Genomic DNA, 27,818 nt, shown 5'->3' on the forward strand with positions numbered 1-27,818 from the left:
TTTAATGTTTATTTTTGAGAGAGAGAGAGAGAGAGAGACAGAGCATGAGCTGGGGAGGGGCAGAAAGAGAGGGAGACACAGAATCCGAAGCAGGCTCCAGGCTCTGTGCTGTCAGCACAGAGCCCAACGCGGGGCTTGAACCCACAGACAGTGAGATCGCGACCTGAGCTGAAGTCAGACGCGTAACTGACTGAGCCACCAAGGTGCCCCTTGGGCTTCCTCGTAATTGCTTTTTCCTGGGGCTTCTGAAGTTTAGGGTCCTAAAACATCCTCCTGTGTATTCAGCAGATCCTTTACACTTTAATTCCACACTGCCAGATGTTGTTTAGCATATTTAGTACCAGATGTCATGCTTGATTCAGAAATGAACAGCGAGATCCCTGAGCCAGTGAAACGTCTTTTTTCAAAAGTTTCTTCCTTTTCACAGGCAAAGGAGTCACTCCCCAAAGAATGGAGAGTGGAGGAGAAGTCTTTAATTTTGGTGGAAAGCAAGAGGGCATACCTGAGCCCTTCTAACTTTCTTCAAGATTCTCTAAGGCAGGAGTCGGCAAACTTTCTTTAAGGGTTGGAAAATACATATTCGAGGCTTTGTGGGTCATATGGTTTCTCTTGCAGCTCCTTAACTCGGCTGTTATAATGCAAAAGCAGTGATAGATAATACATAAACAAATGAGCATGGCTATGTTCCAATAAAACTTTATTTATAAAAATAGGCAGTGGGTGGATTTGATCTGCAGACTGTAGTTTTGCAGCCTCTGCTTTAGACCAAAGGGGAGAAGATCACAAAACCAGAAGGTTTTCAAGAGCTAGTATAAGGGTTACCCTCATTTTACAAAAGGCAGTGAGGTTTGTGGAAGTGAAATATTTGCTCTAGGTGATACCAGCTATTAGAGCCCAGATGCAGTAAGTGAAATAGAAAAGGGGGACAAGGTCCCTGAGGACCAACTAGTTGGTTGGTATCACGTGATGCTTTTTTTAAACATAAAATTTCAAACATCTGTTTGAAATATGTTTTTTGAAATAGATAAAATAGTATAGTAACACCCCCCTGGCCCACCCATGCACTTATCACCCTGGTTGAACAGGGTGTCTCTCCCTCCACTTTGGCCCCTTTGGGAGCAGATCCAAAAAATCATAGCATTCTGACCTCAGCCCAAGTGGCTGTCAGAGTGCTATACTGAGGGCCTGCTGAATGAAGCACCATGATGGGCCCAGGGCCTGCTTTCAGGTGTATGTTGGCGGGGAGGGAGGGCGGGGGGGTCAGGGAATGTCTTTCTGTCTAGACTTTTGTTTCCTTCAGCTTTCAGATACCACAGTTTTCAAAATTTGGCCTCAGCCCCTAATGCCATGACCAGTCTTGGTAAGCCTCTCGATTCTTTTGAGGGAATTTGGGCTGATAATAGTCCTTGAAAACTATCCTGAAGCTGGGTGGATGCCTTGGCTTTTGGCAAATTAGAGTGCCACTTGCCCAAATTCAAAGCAATTGTAGAACTGTATTCTGCCCCAACAGTCTTGCCACCTCAATGTAGGTGATCTAGATAGGGGTGTTTGATACAGATGGTGGTGTCCCCTTGTGAGGTCAGCCCACTGCTGCCAAGGCCACCTTCCCCTTTGCCCCTTTCCTGCTAGAAGCTCTCTGAGGAGGGAAGGGAGGAACTGGAGTTGAAGCTGCCCCACCCTGCCCTGGGTCTGTCTTTAAGGGATCTGTCCTCTCTTGTCTCAGACCTCAGTGGAGGGACTTCTCTAGAGCACTGTGCAGAGCCGCCTTCCAGACATTCCCATTTCATCCTGACCAGAGCCATACCAAATGAGTAGAGCAACTATGTCCTCATTTTCCCAACTGATGAAATTGCCCAAGGTTCACAGCTGGCAAGTGGCAGAGGTTGGACTAAGCACAAATATTAAGACTTAAATCCCATGTTCTTGACACAGGCCAGCAATTCCAATTGTGGTCTCAGACCTGTAGTCTCATTATCATCTGGGAACTTGTTAAAAATGCAGATTCTTGGGCCACACTACAGACCTAATGAATAAGAAACCTTGGGTGGGGGGGGGGGTGGCTTCCAGTAATGTTTTCACAAGCTCTCCAGGAGTCATCAGAGTCAGATCTAGAATTATAGAACAAACAAACAAACAAACCCAGCCCTCGCAGCTTATCCCCAGCTGCACTGCCAGCCTCTAACTAAGCCCCTCCCTGTCACTGTCACTGCCCCAACATGCAGATTCTGTGTCATTCCTAGCCGAGCCAAATCTCTGTTCCTCAGTGCCATACGAGGCAGAAGGGGAACGAGCCTGGCTAGAACCCAGGCATTGTAGTTTGGAAACAGAATTCCATTTGGCTTTCAAACAAGTAAAAAAACAGCAGCCTCAGACTCGCACTGCTGGACCATCTCAGTTCTTGGCCACGTTTTCCAAGTCTGGTATTTTTCACTTTGACTCCAGCCCTGGGATTAAAACTGGTCTTATGTTCAAGAGGTCTTGCCTGTCCTGGATCCGGATTCTCCATCAGGGTTACTTTGTAAGCCATTATTAAATGAGATGGGGGTGCCCTGGTTTCGCAGTTATCCTCACTCTTAGGTCTGGAGTGCAAGCCAGTTTGTCAGGGCACGTGAGAGGTATTTATGAGCAGTGGGCGGGACCTAGAAGGAACTTGGGAGTTCATCTCCTTGGATGGACGTTGAGCTAAGGCGTGAACTTTTCCCAAAAAGCCCCCTTACGTCTCCCTGCCCCCGATTCAGACAACGAGCCTGTGCGTTTGCGTTTAACGGGAGAGTGAATTCAGCTGGGTGCCCGCGGTCCCAGGCTGCCCACGGGCGCGGCTGAGTGGGCGGGGAGCGCGGGCTCCGAGAACGCCTCCGCCGGCCCCCACCGCCGGTCCTCCCGGCCGCCAGGGGGCGTTCGGGTCGCTGCTCCCACGCTCCCGCCCCATCCCTGCAGGGCTCCGCGCCCGCGGGGGCCGGCGGGAGCGCGATGGCGGCCGCCAGGAGGTTTATGGCGCTGGTTGCCGGCGTCGCTCCGCGCCTGCGACCGCCGGGTCCCCGCGCCGCCGGGCGACAGGGACGCTCACGCGGCCTGTCGTCAGGCTGCGCCCGCCCCGATCACACGAAGGAGGCCGCCGAGGCCGAGGCAGGGGTGGCCCCCAGCGGGCCCGGGGAAGGCGACGGAAGCATGGTGAACGGTGAGGGCGGGGGCGGTCGGGCCGCGACGCCCTTGGCTCCCGGGGCTTGCAGAGCTGGGGGGCGCGGGCCGGGGTCAGGCTTGGTGGGCCGGGGCCCCTCTCCGCTAGGGGCCGAGACCGCCGGCCGCTGGCGGGCTGCAGTGCTCAGTGTGGCACAGGCCCAAACGGACCCCCGGCGCGGAGGTTCGGGGATTGGAGCGCCTGCACCTGGCATGAATAGGTGAGAGGCGCGGTACCTGGAGGGCGTGGGGAAAAAGAGGAGAACGTCCGTCTCTCGCCCGAATGGGTGGTCAAGGGTTAGAACATCGAGGGTAAGCACACGCTCACCAATGTGAGAAAGAACCCAAAATACACTTGGTACTTGAGGACCTGAAGTAGAGACCGAACGATTCCCATCGTTGTGTCTCCTGAATAGCCCAGGAATGAGACTGGTGAGAGCATCCCTGCCTAGCAGCGATGGATAGAGAGAGCCAGCCTCCTCTGGCCCTGTAGAGCTGGAGGGGGCACCAGTGCGCATCTGTTGTGCCTGGGGGTCTGGCGGGCCTCTTAACTTTGGGTCCCTCTGTGGGAACCCCTTTGAGCCTATTTAAATAGCGGTCTGAACGCTTGAATCTCGGTTGCTTTATAAGTTCTTTAGAGGGATGCAGGGTCAGGCAGAATTCTCCCTCATGGCCAGTTGTCACAGTCATCTGCTGCAAGGAAACAGTCTCAGCTCAGGAATAGAATTACATCAGAACTCCTGGAGGAGCTTTGTCAAAATACAGTGGCTTCCCCAACATCACCACCATTCCTAAGTGTCTGATGAGGATCAGGGTGGCCACTTGCTCTGAAAACTGTCCCTAGGTGATTTATGACTGATGCATGCAGGTGCACATGAACAAAGTTTCTTTTGGGGGCTGGTTTAAAGCTGAATATAACACCAGAGACTGTGGGTGGAGAACGAGAAGGCTTCCTGTCACCTCTGCCAGTCTCTGACCCTGCATCTCTCGAAGGGCCACTTTGGTGCTTTGGGGCCCTTACTTCTGATTTTAGCCACTCCCAGCTAAGCCTGGTGTCTGGCACAAGCTGCTTCTAGTTGGACATCTCACCCATTTGCGCTCTGGGATTGATCCAAAGTACAAGTGAAAAACAAGCGAGGTACTTCTCATGATGCCTGCTGCATCCTGCCTCCACTTGACTCCAGTGAACTTGGGGGAGGAATAGCTTATGCAGAGTTCTTGGTTGTGGAGACCTCTGATCAATATCCCTACACATAATCTGGCTCTCAGAGGCCTTTCGCAAGGTGCCGAGGTACAGTTGAGGGCTGGGGCCTGGTGTTCAGACTTTGTGTGTCTTTTGTTTTAGGAGGGGCCTCGCATTGTCTTATCTCCAGTTTGTGTGTGTGGTGGATTTTTGTTTCATTTTTTGTTCGGTACCTTCTTCGAGACATCAGACGAGGGGGATGTGTTGCCACCTAGGCTTCTGTAGCTGATATGTTAAATCAGGAGCTTGTGGGGAAGAGGATGCTGGCTGGTTCTCCTCTGTGGTGTGTGGCTCACTGGTCTTTCTTCTGGAAACGGTTGTGCAAGTGGGTCTGGTCACGCACTGTCCCTGAAAACCATGAAGCCGTTCCTCCTTCTCCAAGATGCTCCCGGGTGGTTTGGGGTCACAAGCCAACATCCTCAGTATCCAGCCCAGGGTTGTCCTGATACGCACCCCATGGGTTTTTTAAAAGAAAAAAAACGATAATGCTTTTGTTCTTATTTTCTTAGCTTCTAGGGACCTATTAAAAGAGTTCCCACAGCCCAAAAACCTTCTCAACAGTGTAATTGGAAGAGCCCTCGGCATCTCACATGCAAAAGACAAATTGGTCTACGTGCACACGAATGGACCGAAGAAAAAGGTAACTCACTGGTGGTTGGGAGACGTGTTGGTCTGACTCTCAGGAAGGAGGCTGGCTGCCGTCTTCTCCCTCAGGTTTCTTTGTCAAGGAGGCCATAGAGTGGGTTTTGCTAATTGTACATGGTCAGCAGAGAATCTCAAAGCAAAGCTAGGTTTGAAAAAGAGCCTGGTTTAGAGAAGGGGGAACTCAGGGCAGGTGAGGTGAGGAGTCTGTTCTCATCTTGTGTGTGTCAGGCCTCTGTACTGATCCCTGGTTTTGGTCCCCTGTTGACTAACTGGGACTGCAGAGGGTTAGAGTTGATAAAAATTCCTGTTCCTAGAGTCTTGTAGGTCCTGGGACCCACAGAAGCATGCAGGCAAACCATTCTGAATGAAGATTTTTAACAATAAAGATGGGTCCCACCTTGCTCTCTGGCTAGAACATGGCACTTTGAAGAAGCCAAACATCTTGAGGTGGGATGAACGGCTTGAGGACGGGAAGGTTAGAGCCTCACGGGGGTTAGCCATGGGCGTGGGGTGCTGCCTGCACTCGGCTCTGCTGCCCGCAGGCCCACAGCTGTGCCATTCGCACTCCGTGTGATTTACAGCAGCTCTGCAGTCTGGAAAGGCGACCATCCTCATTCTCTCTTCTCTTTCCCAGAAAGTCACCCTCCACATAAAGTGGCCCAAGAGCGTGGAGGTAGAAGGCTATGGCAGCAAGAAGATCGACGCTGAGCGACAGGCTGCGGCCGCGGCCTGCCAGCTGTTCAAGGTGACCCTTCCCTAGCAAAAGCCAGGCAGACCTCCATCCACCCTGGGAAATTCCTTGCCCCTGGCTCTGATGGTCTTTCTGGTGCCACGTGCATGTAGGTGGAAGCTGACAGTGTTCACTCACTCACCCGTCCTTCCCACCTTGTGGTTCTTTCCTTGCTGCGCAGCCAGCAAGGGAATATTTGCTGGTTTGGTTTGTTTTTTTTGCCTCTGTGGTTACCTACCTCCTGTGGTTTCAGAAAACACAGGAGAACTCTTTATGAAAAATACTCCCTTTGTACAGCAGCAGAGCTATACTTCGCGTTATTTCGTGTGTGTTTTCGCTGCACCCACACAATTCTCTCTTACTTGTAATGGAAGCATGGTTGTTGCTACCCTCACTTCCTGGTGGTCGGGCATGGGCCGCTTTTAGGTTCTTGGTTACCTGGTATTTAACTAGACTTTCAGTGTTGCCTGCCAGCCTTTCTGTCCATCCCTACTTGGCTTCCTCTGTGGCTGCGCCAACCATTGCTCTTCCTTAGGCTCCTCAGTCTTCATTTCTGCTCCAGTGAGGACAAAGCTGTAGGATGCATATTCCTTCAGATTCTCTCCCACTGAATCCCTAGGCCTTTGCCATCCCTCCTTCCTTCCTGCATCTGAGGAGGAAAGGCCCTCTTCCCAGCCTTGGCCCCCCACACCACCCTTCTCTTTTCTGTATCCCCTTTCTGTGTCTTCTTCATCCCCTCTCCCGTCCTTTCATTTAATTTTCGGATCCTTCCTCTTGAGCCTTTTCAGTGGGCTTCACGCATACTTCAGTGTCCTGATCCCTCCCGTCAGCCCCGCTCCCATGGTTTCCAGAAAGCACACAGCTTTCTGTGCCCATGGCTTGCATTTTTTCCACTGCATTGTTGTGGCCCTTGTCCTGTTTGCTGGTTGCCTTTTCCCCATAGTGCGTGACAAATAGCAGTGGTCACCAGGCGATTGTTGATGGACCGGAACAGTGCTCTGCCAGGCCAGCCTTTCACAGTTCTCGCTTTGCTCAAATGTTTCAGGCATAGCTTCCTCAGCCCCTGGATTACTCCTCCCTCTCCTCCTCTCTGGGTCACTACAGGCTCCTCTTCCTTTCCTACCCTCTGTGAACATTTCTTCTTTCTCTGTCCCTTCTTCCCGGGGGAAAGCTTGTCTCTTAGAGGTTCAGCCAGCCTCATTGCCGAATTTCTCAGACACCTCCATCTCTCCAAGCAGCTCTACTCCAGGAATCTCTCCTGCGGGGAGGGTGATTTTGACTGCCGTGGACATTTGGGAATGTGTGGAGACATTTTTGGTGGCCGCAACCGGAGGAGTGCTACCGGCATGAAGCCGGGGATGCACAGCATGGCCCCCACAACAGAATTACCTGGCCCCAGATGTCAGTAATGCTGAGGGTGAGAAATCCTTCTCTGGATGTTGAAGGCAGCCTATATGCAGCAAGTCATGGTCACGTTTCTCTCTTCCCAGCCCTTTCTCTGTTCCCGATCTACGCTCAGCTCATAGCCTCTTTTTTGCATATACGTTTGTTGAATTGTGGTAAGTTACACAAAATATAAAATGTACCGTCTGGACCGTTTTTTAGTGAACGCTCCAGTAGTATTAAACCTCATGCAGCCAATCTCCAGAACTTTGTCGCCTTGTAAAACTGAAACTCCATACTCGTTAAACAATAAACGCCTGTTCCCTGCCCCCTCAGCCCCTGTCAGCCACCATTCTGCTGCCTGTTTCTGTGAATGTGACTCCATCAGAGACTTCATATCCTCACACCAGTGGAATCGTACGGTATTTGTCTCTGTGACTAGCTTATCGTAGTTCGCGTAGTGAGCTCAAGGCCCGTCCGTGCAGCCTGTGTCAGAATCCCCTCCCGTTTAAGGCTGCATAATACTCCATCGGAGGGATATACCAGACTCTGTGTATTCATTTATCCATCAAAGGGCCTCTCTGGTTGTTTCCACCTTTTGGTTATTGTGAATAATGCTTCTGTGAACCTGAGTGTCCAGATAATCTCTTCGGGACGTGGCTTTCAGTTGCTGGATCGTACGGTGGTATGGTAATATGGTATGTGTGTAGCATGTAGCATGGTATGCTGTGTAGTATGGTAGTCCAGGTGGAGGAAGTGCCATACCGTCTTCACGGTAGCCGTAACGTGTCACATTCCCACCAGCGGCGCACGAGGACTCCAGTCTCTCCTCATCGTCACCAGCACTGTCTGTTGTTTTCCCTAATGGGTGCAAGGTGGTATCTCATGGTTTTGGTTTGCATTTCCGTAACGAGTACTGATGTTAATCACCTTTTCTCTCTGTCTCTCTCTTTTTTTTTAAGGTAAATTCCTATATTTGTGTTAACCGCACACTGTTTTCCCAGTATGTAAAACATCGTATAGGTTAGCTAAAAAGGACAGAATGCAGCAAAAGGCAGTGTTTGCTTTTCCATCTCCAGTTGTTGTCCCTGTCAGAAGAGCGGTATGTCAGCTCTTCACAGCTGCCATAAACATATTCCCTCACCGTATCCTTTGTATGTCTTCCCCTTGAGAAATGCACAGCTACAAATTTCAGGGAGCTGCACTTGGGCCAGGTGGGGCCTCCTTCTGAGACGTTACTGGGGGAAGGGAAGGGACTGCTTTCATACACTCTTTTTGACCCGATGAAGTTAAAAATGTTGCAAATGCCCTAGAGCAATATGAAACCATGCTGACGAGGAGTTTGTGGAAAACTAAGTTCCACGGTCAAAAATACAGTGATTGCTTCTCTGGGGGAATTCTTCCCCCAAATGTACCTTGATGAGGAGGGAGCACATTTTGAGGATTTGTGCCTGTAGGTATCATTTTATGCCATGCTGCAGAGAGCTGTAGTTTTTGAGAATGCTTTGCTTGTGCTGTTGATCGTTTGTCTACCTTTTTTGGAGAAATGCCTGTTGAAGTTCTTTGCCTGTTGTTTAATCGGAGTGTTTTTGTTGTTATAGGAGTCCTTTATGTGCTCTGCGGCACGCAGCCTTTTCGTTCCCCAGTATCTATACTCACGTCCATTGGCTCTTTCCTTCCCCCCCAAACCAGATCATCGAGCATTGCTCTTGTGCTTGGTGCCAGTTGCCAGCAACACAGAGGTGACTGAGTGTGTGCTTGTCAAGCGTGCAAGAAGCTTATCCAGACTTTGATTGGAATTCTGTTAACTGTGTTCATCTAGCTTCTCACTTTGTGGTTCCTTAGACCCTGGTCATCTGCATTTCTGTTCTGCCTCGTGGATTCTGTTTCTTGGGGGCAGGGACCAGGTTTCATCTCTTCTAATGGTGCTCAGGGTAACCAGCGTGTTGCTTCGTATGTGCTAGAGAGTCAGCATGTTTTATTTGGTACTCTGTCTAGAAAAGAATAAAGCTATATTTCAAAACAATGGATTTTGCATGAATGGCTTTATAAGCATCCCAGGTTATTTCTAGAATACATTCTTAACGTAGGATTCTTATGTCAGGGATAGATCTGGTTTGTGGTGTGGGCTCCATTTTCCCTAACTGCTATATTCACTGAAGCTTTTTGGATCACTTTGTGAATGCATCTGCTTCCCCATTCCCTGGGGGTTTTTTCTCCCTTCAGTTTTTTGTTTAATAGGTGTAAGAGCTTACTTTGTCTTTTTCATGTGTCAGAGCTAGACTTGTTTGTTTATCTTAAGGGGAGGGGGGTGCAGAGAGAGGGAGAGACAGAATCCCAAACAGGCTCGGCTCTGATAGCATAGAGTTTGACTCAAGGCTCGGACTCCCAAACCATGAGATTTTGATTTGACCTGAGCCAAAATCAAGTCATTGGATGCTGAATCAGCTAAGCCACTCAGGCACCCCTTCGGAGGTAGACTTTTTTTTTTTTTTTTTTTAAAGTGTATTTATTTATTTTGAGAGAACAAGTGGAGGATAGTCAGAGAGGGAGAGAGAGAATTTCAAGCAGGTTCTGCACTATTGGCACAGAGCCCGGCGTGGGGGCTCAAACACATGAACTATGAGATCATGACCTGAGCTGAAACCAAGAGTCAGACGCTAAACCGACTGAGCCACCCAGGCACCCTCAGTGCGGGACATGTTAAGGGCCCTCTTGATGTCTAGTCCTGGACCTGGGGCTGAAGCAGGCAGACAGGTACAAAGGGGCTTGGCTCCTGCATAGGGGACTTTTAGTGTAAGGGAGCAGGTTCTGGGCGGACTGAGGTGTGAGAATGGACCCTCACGACATGCCTTTTGCCCCCACCCCCCAGGGCTGGGGCCTGCTGGGTCCCCGAAACGAGCTGTTTGATGCAGCCAAATATCGTGTGCTAGCCGATCGCTTTGGCTCTCCGGCTGACAGCTGGTGGCGCCCAGAACCCACCATGCCACCTACTTCCTGGCGGCAGCTGAATCCCGAGAGCATCCGGCCAGGGGGACCTGGAGGCCTGTCCCGCTCCTTGGGCCGGGAGGAAGAGGAGGATGAGGAGGAAGAGCTAGAAGAGGGGACCATTGATGTCACCGACTTCCTGTCCATGGCCCAGCAGGACTCCCACACCCCACTCAGGGACTCGAGGTAGAGCTGGACGTGGGGGATGCAGGGAAGCTGGCTGCGCCTTGACGCGGGGATGGGAGATGTTCCCTGGGAGCCTTCTCGGAGATGGGAGGGCCCCCGCTACACCTCAGCCTGTGAGTCCCATTGTTCATTGGTACATCTGCCGTTCCTGGGGAAAGCGGTCTTGTACGGCGTGGCTGGGCTCGTGCAAAACGGCAGCGTGGACCCTCCGTCCAGCTCACACTTGGGTCCCTCCAAGTCCCAGCCACTACTCTGCCCCTGGGCCCCTGCCCCCTGTCCCCAATTATCCGTTTGGGGAAACTGAGGGGGCGTCAGTCATGCTGTGTTTCTGAGAGGATCACATGCTGAGCGAAGATGCCTGGCCTGCCATCTTTTCCATGCCTCCCACTGCAGTGTCCTGCCCCCGTGGGCCTCAGAGCCTGAGGGGAAATTGGCCTGGGAAGAGATAGAGCTTTTTCACCTAAACTTTTGGTCCTCCCAGGGGGGGTTCCTTTGAAATGACAGACGACGACAGTGCTATTAGGGCTCTGACCCAGTTTCCACTTCCCAAGAACCTTCTGGCCAAAGTGATTCAGATAGCAACATCGTCCTCCACAGCTAAGGTGAGTTGGGTATCCTGGAATGTGTGGGGTGGGGAGCTGGCTTGGTTGTGTGTGCTTTTCCCCGGGGCCAGGTCGGAGGGAAGCTACAGGTATGTGTGATGGTGGAGGATACCTGTACCTTCAGCCCGTACCTAGGCCAGTCAGGGGTCTGGGGTTCTTGGCCTGTGAGGAGTGTGAAGCAGTCAGGACGGAATAGACATCGGTGTAGGAGCTCCGGGTGGGCTGGTGCCGCGGGAGCCGGAGACCCAAGCTTGGTCCAGGGTGGCTGGGAGGAGTGGGGGGGGTGTGGCGCTGTCTTGCCGAGGCATGAATTTCATCTCTGTGTCCGGGCTCAGGGCTTCAGTAAGCACAGCTTCTCTCCAGGGGTAAGGCCTTCACGCACCCCCAGGATGTGCCTGGTTCTGGCTCATGCCGACTGCTCACCCCACAGCTGCCACCATCCCTGTTGTCTTCAAAGGTGCTGAGAGCACACTAGGCTAGGAGGGTGGGTGGCGGCGTTGTCCAGAGGCTGTCTTCTTCTCTGAAACCACAGGATGGCCAGAGAAGCCAGCCCAGGCCTAGGGATCTGCAGCCCTAGAGGGGCTTCCTTCTGCCTGTACATTGGCCCATCTCGCGTGGCTGATGTTTGGCACCTGCTAAGATGGGGGTTAATTCCATGACTGGGTTCCTTGGCATTCTGAGGATGCATTCTCTGTCTTTCCATAATCATCTCTCTCGCCTTCCGCGTAGAACCTCATGCAGTTTCATACCGTGGGCACCAAGACCAAGCTGTCTACCCTCACTCTGCTTTGGCCCTGTCCCATGACCTTTGTCGCCAAAGGGCGCCGCAAAGCGGAGGCTGAGAATAAGGCAGCAGCCCTGGCCTGCAAGAAACTGAAGGTGAGTCCAGGCGGGTCCGTGGTGTGAGGCATGGGAGATCTTAGAGCTCCCCTACCCTTGGCAAATTGGCCCAAGTCTCCAGGAAATGAAACCCACCACACTAGGCCTTTGAAAGCCTGAGCACAATAGCATCTGGTGTCCGAGCCTTGCTTCTCTGACCACATGACTGCTGTTTCTAGGAATCCCTCACTCTCTCAGAAGGTGCTTTGCCTGCGAGCTCAGCCTTTTTGGTGTTGTTGCCCAAAGCCGGGTGAACCCGGGAGGGGACGTGCCTGTTGCTGTGAACAGCAAAAAGCAGAAGGAATGGTGCTGTGCCAAGCGGCAGTCTTGGCGTCTAGAGAGATCTTAGTTATCTGGGCTTTGTGGGCGAAACGAGTAATAAGATGTTTATGTGGGATGGAGATTGGAGATTCATTTAACCCCAAGGTGTGCACGGTGGGGCCTCCAGTGGGCAGTTCCCTTGGAGAGGCCTCGGAGGCCAGCTGTGCCCAGCAGTAGGAGCCATCGCTACCGTGCCTGCTGGAGAAGTGGGGGATCTGAACCCACATCAGTACAGGTTTAGGTGTTTTTGTTTTTGTTTTTAATTTTTAAAAAATGTTTATTTTTGAGAGAGACAGAGCATGAGTGGGGGAGGGGCAGAGAGAGCGGGAGACACAGAATCCGAAGCAGGCTCCAGGCTCTGAGCTGTCAGCACAGAGCCCGATGTGGGGCTTGAACTCCCGAACCGCGAGATCATGACCTGAGCTGCATTTGGACGCTTAACCGACTGAGCCACCAGGTACCCCAGTACAGGTTTAGTTTGCAGAGGAAGAGAGCAAGGAGGGCCTGCTTTGCTCTGGTCAGATATACCGTTGGTGTGTGTTCGGCTCTGGGAACCCCGTTTCTGAATGAGAGCTCAGAGAATAGGAGAGGGAGAGATACAGATGCCTGTGGCTCAGGAGACCAAACTGGGGCTAATCGGTAGAACTTTGCAGAGGTCTGAATTTTAACTTGACAGACACAGGTAACTGAGGATCAGGAGGCTCTCGGCATGGGACAGCCCTGTCTCGGAAAGGAGCTGGCTCCCGGTTGGCAGCGGTGCTCCCGCTGCTGGCCGCTTGTCAGAGGCCACAGGTAAACTCTCAGGCCTTTCCTGGAGTGAGGTGGCCGAGTGGGTCCAGGGACTAGATCCTTGTTTTTGAGACCTGCCGGGAAGCCAGAGGAGAGAGATCAGGCCCTGTGGGGGCAGGCTTGAAGGAGGGAGTATTTGATCTGAGCTTCAGAGGGCGAGTAGAATCCTGGTGTCACAGGTGACAGGAACATGAGACTAGGGAAAAAGACTGGTTTTGCACACTTGGCCTGAAGTGTTGGGATGCCTTGTTTTATGTCTGATGAGGTGGCTTTGGACATGTAGGGAAATAAGATGCAGTGTTCATTGAGTTGTATGAGTAGACATTTCCAAGAAATTCTATGTACATTCATGTAAAGGGGTCACGGATAGAAAGGGTATTGTGGAGACGGGGTGGCGCGGCAGCTGGAACGGAAAGGTCGCAGGGGGGCGGGGTGTGCTTTGGAGGCAGTGAACACAGAGGGTGCTCGTGAGGTCGTGATGGGGTCATTAAGGGCCTGGCCTGCCTGGCTGAGGTGTCCATGTTGGGAATTCATAGAGGTGAGATTGGGCTGTTGTGGGGCCCCTGGCTGCTCAAGGAGAACTTTCTGAGGGGTATTCCTCTCAAGCAGGTCCAGTCTTACTTTTCTTGAATTGATTTTTACTAGTTTTGGGGCAGGGGTGAAGAGTTACATTTTCCTGGAATTCCTCTTTTCTGCACAACATCCACTTAAAAGCAAAATCTCTTAGGAAAGAGGTTGCTCTGCACAATTTCTCTCAAGCTTCTGAGCCTGTCTGGGCCCGTTCTGGAGAGGCAGGGGCGTAGATCAACCTGTAGTGTCCCCCCTTCCCCCCCTGCAGAGCCTGGGCCTGGTGGACCGCAACAACGAGCCGCTCACCCACGCCATGTATAACCTGGCCTCTTTGCGTGAGCTGGGTGAGACCCAGCGCCGGCCATGTACCATCCAGGTGCCTGAGCCCATCCTCCGCAAGATAGAAACCTTCCTGAACCATGTAAGAGAACCAGAACCCCTTCTGCAACCCACCCCCACCTCAGTCTTCCCTGCACTGAGTCTCTACCTGCAACCGGCAGGAGTGACTCCCCGTTTTCCCTGAGGAGGTTGGAGTGTGGGAGCACCCATGCCCTGAGTAGCCCAGTCCTGCCCATGAGAGTCCTTGGGCAGTCGTGTACTGAGTTCGCCGGCCAGCGGGCTGGGCCATGGCATCTGGCCCAGGTGAATTGTGTGGCAGGGCTTGTGAGTGAATGAGGAAGACGGTATCTGTCTCACCATTTTGCTTGCTTCTCCCATCCTGCAGTACCCTGTGGATAGTTCATGGATCACCCCAGAACTCCGGCTGCAGAGTGATGACGTCTTGCCCTTGGGCAAGGACTCGGGGCCCCTGAGTGACCCTATCACAGGCAAGCCCTACGTGCCCCTGTCAGAAGCAGAGGAGGTCCGTCTGAGCCAGAACTTGCTGGAGCTGTGGCGGCGGCGAGGGCCAGTCTGGCAGGAGGCCCCCCAGCTCCCTGTGGACCCGCATCGGGACACAATCCTCAATGCCATTGAGCAGCACCCGGTGGTGGTCATCTCTGGGGACACCGGCTGTGGAAAGACCACACGCATCCCCCAGCTGCTGCTAGAGCGCTATGTGACCGAGGGCCGCGGTGCCCGCTGCAATGTGATCATCACCCAGCCGCGCCGCATCTCCGCTGTGTCGGTGGCACAGCGGGTCAGCCACGAACTGGGCCCCTCTCTGCGCCGGAACGTGGGCTTCCAGGTGCGGTTGGAAAGCAAGCCCCCGGCCCGAGGCGGGGCCTTGCTCTTCTGCACCGTGGGCATCCTGCTGCGGAAGCTGCAGAGCAACCCCAGCCTGGAGGGCGTGAGCCATGTCATCGTGGACGAGGTCCATGAGCGGGACGTGAATACAGACTTCCTGCTTATTTTGCTCAAGGGCCTGCAGCGGCTCAACCCGGCCCTGCGGCTGGTGCTCATGAGCGCCACGGGCGATAATGAGCGCTTCTCCCGCTACTTTGGTGGCTGCCCTGTCATCAAGGTGCCAGGCTTCATGTACCCCGTCAAGGAGCACTACCTGGAGGACATTCTGGCCAAGCTGGGCAAGCACCAGTACCCGCACCGGCACCGGCACCACGAGGTGAGGGGACGTGCCTGCCCCAGCCCTCCCCGGCCTTCCCTCTGGATTCCCCTCCTCCCTGTCCCTGTGGCTTGGTGGCCTAGGGTGAGTTAATGCTCCCGAGCTTGTTTCCTTGGTAGAAATGAAATGATGGGGGGGAGGGGGGGGGCGGGGGCGGCAGGAGGGGGGCTTCTGGGCAAGGGTGTGGTGAGGGTTGGAGGTGACAGGTTGAGTGCCTGGGCCTCACTGAGTCACAGAGTGACTGTGTCCTTCCCTGGGGCTGTGACTGTGGCCTGTCTTCCCCCAACTTAGTCTGAGGATGAATGTGCACTTGACTTGGACCTCGTGACGGACCTGGTTCTGCACATTGATGCCCGAGGGGAACCAGGTGGGTGCTTTCCCCTCTGCCCCGGCCCCACCCTGACCTCCACTTGCCGGAGAGTGACAGCTCATGCCTGCAGGGCCCCTTTACAGGTGGGATCCTCTGCTTCCTGCCTGGGTGGCAGGAGATCAAAGGAGTGCAGCAACGCCTCCAGGAGGCCCTGGGCATGCACGAGAGCAAGTACCTGATCCTGCCAGGTGAGAGCATGCATGTGAGGCCTTCTGCCCTCACATACCAGTCTTGCCCTCTGTCCTGGGGACTGACCCAACTGGGACTCGAGGGGCCTGGGTTTCTGACCAGGCTGCCCTAATTTTGTTGGTTTTTCTACTTTTACTGGGCGTATTCTTGATCTGGGCCTCAGTTTCATCAAAATGGGGTCAAAATCCTTGCCCTGTGCCCTCATCACAGGGAGCAGGAGCAGTGCCCATAACCAGCGTGTTCTTGCTGCCCACCAGTGCACTCCAACATCCCCATGATGGACCAGAAGGCCATATTTCAGCAGCCGCCAGTTGGGGTGCGCAAGATCGTCTTGGCCACCAATATCGCGGAGACCTCAATTACAGTCAATGACATTGTGCACGTGGTGGACAGCGGTCTGCACAAGGAGGAACGCTATGACCTGAAGACCAAGGTGGCACCCATCTCCTGGGCCTAGCCAGCCCCTGGGGGAAGAACGACAAGTTCCGAGGTGGCCCCCAGCCCAGATGGGCCTTGGAGCTGCCCTGTGTGTCTGAAGGAAGCCACACTCATGGGCTCTCGGTGTCCCTGTTGTGGGGGGGGCCATTGAGGGGTTAAGTGAGGTGAAGGCCAGACGTGGGGGAGCACTGAGGAAGGCGCATTGGCATCTGTGTCGCCGCTCACCCACCCCCTCCCCCAGGTGTCCTGCCTGGAGACTGTGTGGGTGTCACGAGCCAATGTGATCCAGCGCCGGGGCCGGGCAGGCCGCTGCCAGTCAGGCTTTGCCTACCACCTATTCCCACGGAGCCGGCTGGAGAAAATGGTCCCTTTCCAAGTGCCGGAGATTCTGCGCACGCCCCTTGAGAACCTGGTGCTACAAGCCAAAATCCACATGCCCGAGAAGACGGTGCGCCGGAGGCGGGTTGGGCATGGGCTGGACGTGGTCAGGCGTGGGCGGGACTCGGGCTCATGGCAGGCTCCGGCCGGTTCTTGCTGCAGGCAGTGGAGTTCCTTTCCAAGGCTGTGGACAGTCCGAACATTAAGGCAGTGGACGAGGCCGTGATCTTGCTCCAGGAGATCGGTGAGTGTGGCGGGGCCAGCCCGGCGGGGGTCACGGCATGGCTCTCACGGGCGATCCTGATGCCGAACTGTTGCAGGAGTGCTGGACCAGCGGGAGTACCTGACCACCCTGGGGCAGCGCCTGGCTCATATCTCCACCGACCCTCGGCTGGCCAAGGCCATAGTGCTGGCTGCCATCTTCCGCTGCCTGCACCCGCTGCTGGTGGTCGTTTCCTGCCTCACCCGGGACCCCTTCAGCAGTAGCCTGCAGAACCGGGCGGAGGTGGACAAGGTCAGACCCAGCCCCGTCCCGTCCCGTGGCCCTTTGCTCCTCCTCTCGGCCCACCCCCACCTTCTGTCCCGAGGCGGCCACCGCCAGCCCTCCCCCCCGTGACCCCGGCGCGCCCTCCCACTGCCTCCCAGGTGAAGGCGCTGTTGAGCCACGACAGTGGCAGCGACCACCTGGCCTTCGTGCGGGCCGTGGCCGGCTGGGAGGAGGTGCTGCGCTGGCAGGACCGCAGCTCCCGGGAGAACTACCTGGAGGAGAACCTGCTGTACGCACCCAGCCTGCGCTTCATCCATGGTCAGTGGGCTTCACCCCGTCTCCAGCCCCTCCCGGCCCACACCCCCCTGGCTGAGGCACCACGGAGCGTGTCGTCCCCCAGCCTCGTGGCTTCGGGGGCCGCAGGCTCACCCGCCCCCAACTCCCCAGGACTCATCAAGCAGTTCTCAGAGAACATTTATGAGGCTTTCCTGGTGGGAAAGCCCTCGGACTGCACCCTGGCTTCTGCCCAGTGCAACGAGTACAGTGAGGAGGAGGAGCTGGTGAAGGGCGTACTGATGGCCGGCCTCTACCCCAACCTCATCCAGGTGCTGCCTCGGGGCGGGCCCGGGGGGCCTCGGCCTCCGCGGATTCATCCGCGGCTGAGCAAGCGGCTTCTTGCTCAGCCCGTCTGTCTTTTCTTTCATCCTTGCAGGTGAGGCAGGGCAAGGTGACCCGGCAGGGCAAGTTCAAGCCCAACAGCGTCACATACAGGACCAAATCAGGCAACATCTTGCTGCATAAGTCGACCATCAACAGGTGGGAGGCAGGCAGGGCAGGGGAGGAGCAGTGGGCGTGCTCCCTAGGAGGGCAGCCTCACCCAGCCCTGTGTTCCTCAGGGAGGCCACGCGGCTCCGGAGCCGATGGCTGACGTACTTCATGGCCGTCAAGTCCAATGGCAGCGTCTTCGTCCGGGACTCCTCCCAGGTGCACCCGCTGGCTGTGCTGCTGCTGACAGACGGGGACGTCCACATACGTGGTGGGTGCCGGCACACCCCCACCCCCACCCCCGTTGCGGCTCGGGCCGGTCTGTATCCACCGGGGCCTGGCCTCACCCTAGCCCTCTGCCGCCTCCTCCCTCCCCCAGATGATGGGCGCCGGGCCACCATCTCCCTGAGTGACAGTGACCTGCTGAGGCTGGAGGGGGATTCCCGCACCGTGCGGCTGCTGAGGGAGCTGCGCCGGGCCCTGGGCCGCATGGTGGAGCGGAGCCTGCGCAGTGAGCTGGCCGCACTCCCGCCCGGCGTGCAGCAGGAGCACGGGCAGCTGCTCGCCCTGCTGGCGGAGCTGTTGCGTGGGCCCTGTGGCAGCTTTGACGTGCGCAAGACAGCCGATGACTGAGCCCCGTGTCTGCTGGGGCTGTGTACAGAGTGCAAATGTTTATTTAAAATAAAGTTCTATTTATCCCTTGTGAGCATTGCTCTCCGCTGGGGGCTCCTCTCTCAGGGCCCCAGCATCCCCCGCTTCCCAAACTCCCGCTTATTGCGAGGCTGAGGTCACGGGAGGGAGGGGCTTAGCTGGTGTGGGACCTGCGTCCCAGGGGCCTGCCTGGTCCTGCAGCTGCTTCCGCGCCCACGTGGCAGGCAGCCTGTTTGCACCATCCCTGCCTTTGCGGGTTGGGACAGCAGGTGTTGAGCATGCACTCACTCACGTCTCCCTCTCCGGGCCAGTGGTACGTGCACAGCGCGTGTCCTCGTGGAATCTGGCTGCCACCTCCCAGCCCCAAGCAGAATTGGGAGAGAAGTTCCTCAGGCAGCTAAGGGCACCTGAACCTTAACCCTCGGGTTGTGTGGCAGCCCTGCCACAAGCTGGGACTTCCCCTTGGTTGCATCCACAAATTCACAGATGAGAGGCTACGGTCGTCAAGACTGCACAGTGCACACATCAGTCTCCCGATACGAGGCGACGGGCTAGCGGAGACCAACGAGGACACACACAACAAGATACAGGGCCTGTGTGGTGGGACATCACGAGCTTTATTTACTCTTGAAATCGGTACAACGGAATCACAGATTGACACAGGCAATAGCTGAGCCATAAGCAAACCGGAAGTACAGAAATGTCACACCCCCAAACGGCTGCAGGTAGTAACAGCTCACAGGGGCCTCTGGTCCCCAGCTGTCAGGGCAGCCTTCTCAGCTTCTCTGGCTTGGGGGACACTTCAAGGGAGCTGGGACAAGACCACCCCTCAGAAGAACGACCGCTCCAGCCCACCTAGAGAGCTCTCTACTAGGGTCACCTCTCCTACCCCTACCTGTGGACCCAGAGCCAGTTGTCAACCTCAGCATCCGTGTGGGCCTGGAACTAACACAAAGAGGGCACAGGTACCTTCGGGCCCTGCACTGTCTACTGCTTCATTCTGCCGCTTCCTCCTGCTGACAAAACACGGGTGCCCCAATGTCCTTGGCACAAAGCATTCTTCAGTCTTTGGCTCGGGGAACACTTTCTCCACAGGCCCCCCCACAGTATGTGCTTGGGGAGCTGGGGATGTGGCGTCAAACTTCCCCAAGGAAAATGCTACCTCAGAAGTGGGAGAACCTGCTGGCCCAGATGCCCTCCCTCTACACAGAGATCAAATCTGAACCTAAGTCAAGAGCCCCTACCTTCTCAGCTCCAAGGGTCACCGGGAGCAGCGGCGGGGAAGACGAGGGGCCGAGTCTGTGGCCACCTCCTCGGGGCAAGTCTGCACTGCAGAAAATGCTCTTCCGGAGGAGAAGCCCTGGGAGACTCCCCGGCCATTTCACTACAAACTGTTACATTTTAATCCTTTATTAGAAACCATGCAAACTTTAATACAAAAAAAAAAAAAAAAAAAATACAAGTGCAATAAGAATCTTCCGTGTCCATACAATTCCCGGGATTTCTCATCATTGCAGCCATCCCAAGACCGGCCCTGGCTGGGACACCCCTCCACAGGCTGGCCTTGCCTCTCCCCACTCTCCACTCAGGCTGTAAGGGAAGGGAGGTGGCCTGTCTCATGCTTTTATTTTTAAATTTCCATACCTGATTCCTCATCATCCACATGAGTTCTGGACATCTGGGGCACCCCAGTCACTGAGGGCTCTAGTGTCCTAGGCCTGCAAGCCTGGAGAATTTTGACCTCCACAGCCCTTCCCTATTTCTCCGGCCTCGAGCTTGTATCTCCCACTAGATCCCAGGGAATGAGACAGAGATACCAAAACCAGCCTCTTGGTTAGAAAAGAAAAGCAGCATACACACAAAATACCAGAACAACCAGTCCACGCTCTGACCAGCCCCTAGTGTGCCCTATGCTCACCAGGCCACAGCCCCTGCATCTCACCCACCCTGCCCACACACTCTGGGGCCCCAAGCTGCCCAGGCCAAGGCAGCCCCCGATGCCTGACCTCCCGGCTGGAGGCTTAAGGATGTCCCCTCCCCATTTCCTTTAACACCTACTGAGAACTTTCATTTAGACATGGCTTCAACCTGCAAAACTCCTCTACCAGTTTTTAGGTTATTTAAAAAAAAAAAAAAAGATAAAACAAGAGAAAGGGAAGTGTGGCAGCAGCTAGGCAGGTACAGGAAGCAGCAGGGACAGGCAGAACCAACCCCTAACTAACTTGGGGCAGGGCAGCAAGAGGCACCTGGCCCCACCTGCGTGGTGGGCACCACTGTGGGGTCAAGGAGAGAGGCGGTGGCTTAGTGGGCTCCAGGGGATGTAGGCAGCACCCTGCCACCACGTGGCCATCCACTTCCACTCTTCCCTCCAGGTGGACCCGGCGAGGAGGGCGGGTATGTCAGTTTCTCTTGGGTTTGGTCCGAAAAACCCAAAGACGAGGTTGGAATCTGGATCCCTCCCTCCTAGATCCCACAAGATCCCAAGTTGGCCTCCCCACCCCATTCACCTTCCAACCTCGTCTACGGAGCAGTGAGCAATGATGGGACAGGAAGGAAGCAAGGAGCTGGGCCCAGGGCAGGGACTGGAGGAGGTCTGGGGGCGGGCTTACTGCCATGGGCAAGCAAGGCAGGGGGATGGGGCGGGGACCCAGAGGACTGCCCAGCACCCAAGCCGTGTGGGGTCTATAGAGCAGCCCGGGTGAGGGAGCCAAGGGCCCGGGTGCCTGAGCTGGGGCCGCCAGGGAAGTGGGGGGGGCGGGAGACAATGTCAGCCCCATGGTCGGTGCGGGCCCTGGCGTTTGCCCGGAACGTCAGCCTGTAGGTCTCAATCTGCAGTGACACGGGAGGAGGGAAGGGAGGGGGGAACAAGGGACACAAGAGGAGGAACACAGGGGACGGAAGACGAGACCAGAATGTCATCATTAGATGCCTGGAAAATAAAAGGTTGCTTGGTTAAAATTTAGTCCATACTCTAGTCAAAAAAAAAAAAAAGGAGTTTCAATTTGCAAACAGTGGCAGGGCCCCCGGCTGGCCCTCAGGCCAAGCCCAGCCACTTACTTGTCTCCTGGATCTGGCTGTCCAAGGTCTGGGCCTCCCTTTGGTCACCACCCCCTGCCAGGGTGGGGTGGCCACTGAGGCCACTGGCTGAAGTGGGGGCGCCAGCTTCGGGCGCTGCCTCAGGGCTGGCCAGCTCCTCCCCAGCGGGGGGGCCCGGACACGGAGGGGCCTCGCTGCCACCGCCCTCAGTCTACAATGAAACAGTGGGGGAGACAGTGTAGGGTCAGTCGGGGAGGAGGTGGGATGGGTGATGGTGGGTTTTACACACAGCCCCTCCCTGCCCCCTGCCCACCCCCCACCCCTCCCCGGCCACTGGATTTAGGCACAGTCATCTGGAGACTTTAGACCACGTACTCCCCACCCCTACTCTGCCTGTGAGAGGACCCCTGGCTTGGGCGGCCAGTGTAGGGCAAGAACACAGCCTCGGGCCCAGCGTGCAGCCTGGCTAGTGACACACCCTGGGGGGCTCCTCTGTGGAGTGCACGGTTTCATGCGGTCTTTCTGAGGGGAGAGGTGCGGGCTTCTCAGCAAGGCCGACACCAAACAGCCGTGACATCCGATCACTGGCAAAAACCCTGGGAACGATCTCTAGACAGCGGGTCTGGAATCGGTCGGGAAGCAGGGGTGCTGCAGGCCAGTTAAGGAGCTCTGGGAGCTGGGAGTCAGTTCCCAAGGGGTGCAGCTCACCACCTCGGACCGGACCGATGAGTCCCAGACCACACCCACCAGAGAGAGGGTGCTAAAGGGGCTCTCTTGGGAACTCATGAGCCCCGCCTGCTCATCTACCCCTCCCCAGACACCGAGACCTCTTCTGTGCGGGGCACCCTTCTGGAGCCTGGGGACACAGAGGAGGGAGGAAGGGGTCCAGGGAGGGGGGACCAGGGAGACTTCGGGGCCTGCAGGGCTTTGCGGGAGGAGGATGGGGTGGACAGAAGAGGGGAGGCCAGTGGGAGGCCACCCGTGCCCCAGAACACCCGAAAGGTGGCAATGGAAGACTCTACAGTGGTTTCTAATCAGAACAGTGAAGGAGACGGGCCTCTGTATCAGAAAGACAATTCCAGAAATAATTAAGGGAGATGATGTGAATAAAAAAAAGAACATAAGACGTGGGGTCAGAAAGGTGCAGGTGTAAACCCTGGTCTACATGTACTTGCCATGTGGCTTTGGACTAGCAACTACATCCGAGTTAGGGCCCCCGGAGGACAGACTGGGGAGTGGCTCCTCAAAGGTATGGAGGCGTGAACTGGGAGCCTGTGACAGAGCCAGGACCCCACACATTCACAGAAGCCAGTCAGGCCTTGAACCGGAGCACCGAGGGAAGGAGGGAAGAGGGGACAGAGGCTGGGCTAGGCATCAGATGCAGAAGCGAAGGCCCCAGCTGCTGCTCTTGTGTCCCTCTCCCTGGCTCACCTTCCCCTGAGCAGCTGCAGCTGTGGTCATGCACAGAAGCCTGCAAGGTGCCGCCCTCTGTGTCCCCCCCAACCGCCCAACACAGAACGAAGGACAGACAACATCTTGGCACACAAAGGTCTCACAGTGCCGTGGAAGGAGGGGGGGAGGGAAGGAGACAGGGTGGGAAGGGAGGAGAGGCCCAGCCAGTCCAGAGGATGGGAAGTCCTGCCCACCTGAGCCCTGGCCATGGCAGTCCCTCTAGAGGCAGGTGTCACCAGGAGTTGCAAATGTGGCATCCTGCTCCCAGCAGGCCCAGAATGGAGCCCGGCATGGAGCCTGGACGCCCTCATGAGGTAGCTGGGGAGAACCGTGCTTTGTGGGAGTCTGTGCCCCAGCCCATAGTCCCCTTGGAAATGGCTGAGATGGGCTCAAAAAGTAAGGAGGGCCATGGCTGTTAGGAGAGGTTCTGTCTCCAGCTGGACAGATGAGAGGCAGCTGGGTTGCGGCCTCTTTACCTCTCCTGCCTCACTCAGGACTGATGAAGGACACTGGGAAAACACAATGGTGTGGGTGACACAAGACTTCTGAAGATACTGAGGGGCGGTGACAGGCGCCCAGTACCTGGGACCCAGACTCCGGCTGCATAACCCCTCCCACCCGGCCCAAGCCATGTCCCCCTGGTGACCCACTCACTACCTTCACGGCACCTCCTGCAGGCAGGTGGCCCACATTATCGAGGGATCCCACCTTCGCCTGGGCCTTCTCCTTGAAGTTCAACTTTTGACTTTCAATCTTGACATCTCCTCCACCTGGTACCAAAATACAACCGGTCACATAGGCAAAGCCAGGCAGTGGGACCAGGAATCCTAGCTGGGCCGAGGACTGGCTATGTGCCCAATACAGAAATGGGGAACGTGGCTCTGAGCACAGAGGAGGAGGAAAGGACAGTGGACATGTTTGTCAAACAGGGCTAGTCTTCTCAAAGTTGGGCTGACAGTCTGCATCCGGCCAGCGGCAACACCTCCACAGAGAAGAAAGGCACCCTCAGCACCACCGCAGGCCTGCAGCACAGCCTCCAGCCAAGCCTCTAAAGGCGCCGAGATGGTGTCTGCTTCGGGTTCTCTAGCCAACGTCACGACCCCCTGACTGGGTGGGGCAGGGCGCCCCGCTTCCGTGCAGTGCAGGAACGCCCTGTCCAGCAGGGTCAGGACCCTTGTTTTACAGCCGCCAGAGCGGATGCTGGACAAGAGGAGTGACTTGCCCAAAGTCACCGCCAGGCTGGCGCTGGCCAGAGGTAGGGTGGCGGCGGGGTCTGTCTGTGCTGCTGCATGAGCCACACTGTAGTGAAAAGAAGGCAAATGGAAAGAGGCTTCTCTGTCGTGGAGGAAAAGGAGGAGAGGCGGGAGTAGTCCCGGCACCGAGCTGAGAAAGGACAGGCACGGACTGGACCAGCCCCAGGGCCCAGCGCGCTCGGGCGGCCAGTGCACAAGGGCGAGGTTCAGGGCTCACAGCCACAGTGTGGCCACAGGGTGTGGGGCTGCCCTGCTCTCCCAGGCCCACCCCTCTGGAGGCCCGTCTCCTCAGCCCGCGTCACAAACCAGAGCACCCGGCTTTGTGCCAAGTTGGCCGCCTGTCCTACTCCTGCCCACCCCTCCCCACCGCCGAAACACCCAGCCTCGGGTCAGTCAGCGGCACCGGGGAAGGTGGCATCGCGCAAGAGTGGATTTTCCAGATAAAAGGGGGGAGATGAGGTGAGTTAAGGGCCAAGCTGTTCTGACCCTTTTAAACAGAACACATTCTGCCGAGAGTTCCTTGCCTTCACCTTAAGTGGCCCCTGGCGCCTGACCTCCAAGGAGCCAGATCTGCCAGCCACGTGCCTGCCGCTGCAGGGGAAGTGCCCTAGCCCTGGTCTACTGTCACCCAGAACCAGGACACACGGCTGTAGGGGAGGACAGTGGAGGCGGGAGCACGCCGCCAGGAGGAAGTCACACCGCCCCAGCAGCAAGACCCTCACCCGCGGCCTGGGCAGCGCTACCCAACGACGCTGTCCTGCGGGAGCTCACAGCTGGGGCGTCACTGCCTGGGAATATCTGCCGCCCGCAGTCGAACGGCGCCCCCGACACTGGCTCTCGGCGCGCTAATAGGGGTGCGGTGATGCCCGTGTGGACAGCGGCCTTTACCACCCCCTCCTCCTCGGATGCGCCTAAGAGGTTAGCGCCTGGGGCGCCCCTCCCGACAGGCACCGAACTGCACTGAACTGTCCCCTCCGCCGGCTGGGGAGGGGGTGTGGGGGTGGGGGTGGGGGGCCCCCGGCCTCCAGGAATCTTTATGGAATGACAAAAGCACAGCGGGGAGACCCAGCCCAGGTGAGGCCCAGGCACCCTGGGGGAAGCAGGGGACTGCACTCACCAGGTTTGTGCTTGATGTTAGCCTTGGACCCACACTTGGAGGAGACCTTAGAGATGTCCACCTTCTTATTCTGAATCTGAACCTGAGAAATAAACCACAAAATATTATTGCCTCAGAGAGAGGATGTATTTCAGGGCCAAACCTGTGTTCCCTTGACAATCTCCACGTTCAAGTTTCTTCTCTCCCTGTGTAAGGCCCTACCTCAGTCTGCTCAAGGTCAGGCTCACCTCCCCAAGTGCTTAAAAGAACGCTTCATCCATCCTGCCGCCCCTGCAGCTTCTGAACTCACCTCCTGCCAGACTGAACCAACGTTCCCACATGCTCCACAATGTTCCCACCCTGTCCGGGCACCTGCCAGGCAGCTCTTCTCCAGTTGTTCTGGACCCCCATCTCCTGAAATGTCCTCTTCTTCCACCTGAAATCTCACCCATCAACTCCTGGCCCAGAGATAACCTGGAATGATGTTTTGGTGTTTTCCTCTTAGTTCGTTTCAGTGCATTTTCCCCTCATGGCTGACAGCACAGATTTCTACGTATGTGTCTATGATTTTGTATTCCTGTTTAATTCATGTTATAAGCATTTTCCCCATAAAAGCTGGGAAATGTTAAGAAGGGGCCACATAATAATCCATTCTGTAAGATCTTATATAAACCTAACCTACGCCAGATAGGGAACATTTAAGGTTTTTTTGTTTTTGTTTTTGTTTTTTTTTTTTTTCTAATTTTTCACCATTAAAACTCTGGCAGCAATAAATATCTTTGTGAACAGAAGTCATGGCAATTCTGATGACCTCTCAAGCAAAATGCCCAGAACTTCAGTTACCCAGTCAAAGGATGGGACTGTTTTAAGGTTCCTGAAGCATGAGGCCGGGTTTCCAGGAATGTGACAACGGACCCCCACCAGAGAGCTTACGTGGTTTGTCTCCATATCCTCCCAGCCCTGGCTGTTCCCATTAAAAACAACAACAACGCTCTTCCCGTGAGTGGCTGAAGGTGATTTCTGAAAACAGTTCGCTATTTACTTGACCCAGAAAACCCTACAAAATCACACAAGAGGTTCAACTCTTCGTGTTCAATTTAAGAACACATGTGAAACACTGCCCAGGCCATCAAGAATGCATGTATCTGAAATGCCACAAAGTAACTGAATGATGTCACTTTGCAGAAGCAACGTGTGCCATTCTGTTGCTACAATGGTGGAGACAGTGGTGTGCCCAGGCCTAACAGCAGGGCTGGACACAGCGTCAGTGGCCCAAAGAGAGTGTGTAATTTTACTGCACACGCTTAAAAATGCAGAGAGTACTGCTGAACTTAGGGGTTTAGATGTAGATCCTCTGGTCACTGCACATCCAGGTGGACAAAGCCCCCAAGATGTGGCGTAGGACTTACATCTTACTGGAAAAGAGCAGATTATTCCCAAACCAGAAGAGGAAGTTGCACAGAAAAAAAAAAAAAGATACCTCAGAAGAGACCGAAGGAACAAAAACTTACAGCCCGGGAGTAAATTCTGCATAAAATAAATGCAAATAAAAGTGAAAACAAGAAACCCCGCTGCCAACAAAATTCTGCTGATTTACACGTGAAAGAGGCCCAGTCTTGGCTGCTCTGCTCATTATTAAGGATACTAAGCATTTGCACGATGGGCCCAGCGCGGTAGCCTGGAGCTCCACATCTGCCGCGACTGTGCACGACTACAGGCTCCACGAGGCCTTTCACAGATTTGCCATCCTGTCCACATTTGGTGAGCAATCAAGAGGAGGAATGGCCTTTTATACAAATGAATCCCGTTGGGGTTGGAGACTTGTCTGGGTGTCCTCTACACTTGCCCCTACTTTTGAGGTGGCCAACGGACTTTCATCTAGGTCTGCCCCGCAGGAGCCCTGGAAAAACATCTTGCTGCCACGACTGATGGCATGTGTTTAAATTAGGAAAGGACGTCATCTATAGAGGGGCACTGGGTTCTGGGATGAAAACACCACAGTTCCCGTGAGTGGCCCAGCCGCTCCTTGGTTCTGTGGAAGAGCCTGGCTTTCCGCCACAATCAAGTCCTTCATGCGGTGGCCCACGGGGCCCTGCCGGCAGGTGTCATGCCCTTCTGGTGGGGTTTCATCACAGTGCCGTTCAATGGCTACCTTCTAGGACCCCGTCTTCCTTTCTCCAGTGTCAGGAAATACGGTTTCCACCCTATTGCAAGAGGATACATGTGATGTCTACTGCATCGTTCTACGTCCACTCGCAGCCCAAGGCCTGGCACAGAGTAACTTCCCATAATCATCAGCTTGCCTGAGCCATCCTCACTGTTTCCAGAACTCTGCTCATACTATTCCCTAGCCAAGCAAGCCCACTGCATTCTCCTCCCCATCCTTCAAAGCTCTTCAAAGGTCACCTTCTTCAAAGGCTCTGGCTTCACTCTACCTCTTCTTCACTCCACCCTTCGGAGGGACATCAGATTCAGCAGGACACTGACTGCTTCCACGTTCAGTAATCATTTACGAAGTACAATTATCATCTCAACACAACAGCCTCCACTTTGCCTCACATTTCCAACAAGGCCACAATTCTCCCAACAGGGAAACAGGGAAGTACTTTTCCCAAGCAAACATCTGCCA

At 55.2% G+C, this 27,818-nt stretch overlaps 2 protein-coding genes across 18 annotated transcripts in view; one reads left to right on the plus strand and one right to left on the minus strand.

Moving 5' to 3' along the window:
• The window catches only part of DHX30 (DExH-box helicase 30), a 29,960-nt gene extending 11,553 nt beyond the window's left edge, over positions 1 to 18,407 (plus strand). For 3 of the 6 annotated variants that reach the window (XM_049642593.1, XM_049642595.1, XM_049642594.1), the window contains 18 exons: positions 4,930 to 5,060; positions 5,700 to 5,810; positions 10,051 to 10,352; positions 10,834 to 10,954; positions 11,684 to 11,833; positions 13,782 to 13,934; positions 14,238 to 15,074; positions 15,366 to 15,441; positions 15,528 to 15,632; positions 15,891 to 16,066; positions 16,313 to 16,519; positions 16,612 to 16,693; positions 16,770 to 16,963; positions 17,095 to 17,254; positions 17,384 to 17,541; positions 17,649 to 17,752; positions 17,833 to 17,972; positions 18,081 to 18,407. In XM_049642593.1, the coding sequence (XP_049498550.1) occupies positions 4,930 to 5,060; positions 5,700 to 5,810; positions 10,051 to 10,352; positions 10,834 to 10,954; positions 11,684 to 11,833; positions 13,782 to 13,934; positions 14,238 to 15,074; positions 15,366 to 15,441; positions 15,528 to 15,632; positions 15,891 to 16,066; positions 16,313 to 16,519; positions 16,612 to 16,693; positions 16,770 to 16,963; positions 17,095 to 17,254; positions 17,384 to 17,541; positions 17,649 to 17,752; positions 17,833 to 17,972; positions 18,081 to 18,334 (3,461 nt within the window). In that variant the 3' untranslated portion in view covers positions 18,335 to 18,407. Of the gene's footprint in view, positions 1 to 1,300; positions 1,361 to 2,932; positions 3,179 to 4,929; positions 5,061 to 5,699; positions 5,811 to 9,692; positions 9,936 to 10,050; positions 10,353 to 10,833; positions 10,955 to 11,683; positions 11,834 to 13,781; positions 13,935 to 14,237; positions 15,075 to 15,365; positions 15,442 to 15,527; positions 15,633 to 15,890; positions 16,067 to 16,312; positions 16,520 to 16,611; positions 16,694 to 16,769; positions 16,964 to 17,094; positions 17,255 to 17,383; positions 17,542 to 17,648; positions 17,753 to 17,832; positions 17,973 to 18,080 lie in introns of those variants that run through there. The other 3 variants (XM_049642591.1, XM_049642592.1, XM_049642597.1) reach the window with 3 other exon arrangements.
• A 541-nt stretch (positions 18,408 to 18,948) lies between these two features.
• Positions 18,949 to 27,818, minus strand: part of MAP4 (microtubule associated protein 4) — a 206,403-nt gene continuing 197,533 nt past the window's right edge. For 11 of the 12 annotated variants that reach the window (XM_049642576.1, XM_049642580.1, XM_049642581.1 and 8 more), the window contains 4 exons: positions 25,211 to 25,292; positions 23,498 to 23,610; positions 21,410 to 21,599; positions 18,949 to 21,281 (listed from right to left, as the gene is read on the minus strand). In XM_049642576.1, the coding sequence (XP_049498533.1) occupies positions 21,274 to 21,281; positions 21,410 to 21,599; positions 23,498 to 23,610; positions 25,211 to 25,292 (393 nt within the window). In that variant the 3' untranslated portion in view covers positions 18,949 to 21,273. The remainder of the gene's footprint in view (positions 21,282 to 21,409; positions 21,600 to 23,497; positions 23,611 to 25,210; positions 25,293 to 27,818) is intronic. The other variant, XM_049642577.1, reaches the window with a different exon arrangement.

This window comes from Panthera uncia, chromosome A2 (genome assembly GCF_023721935.1).
Source record: "Panthera uncia isolate 11264 chromosome A2, Puncia_PCG_1.0, whole genome shotgun sequence".
Taxonomy (NCBI): Eukaryota; Metazoa; Chordata; class Mammalia; order Carnivora; family Felidae; genus Panthera; species Panthera uncia.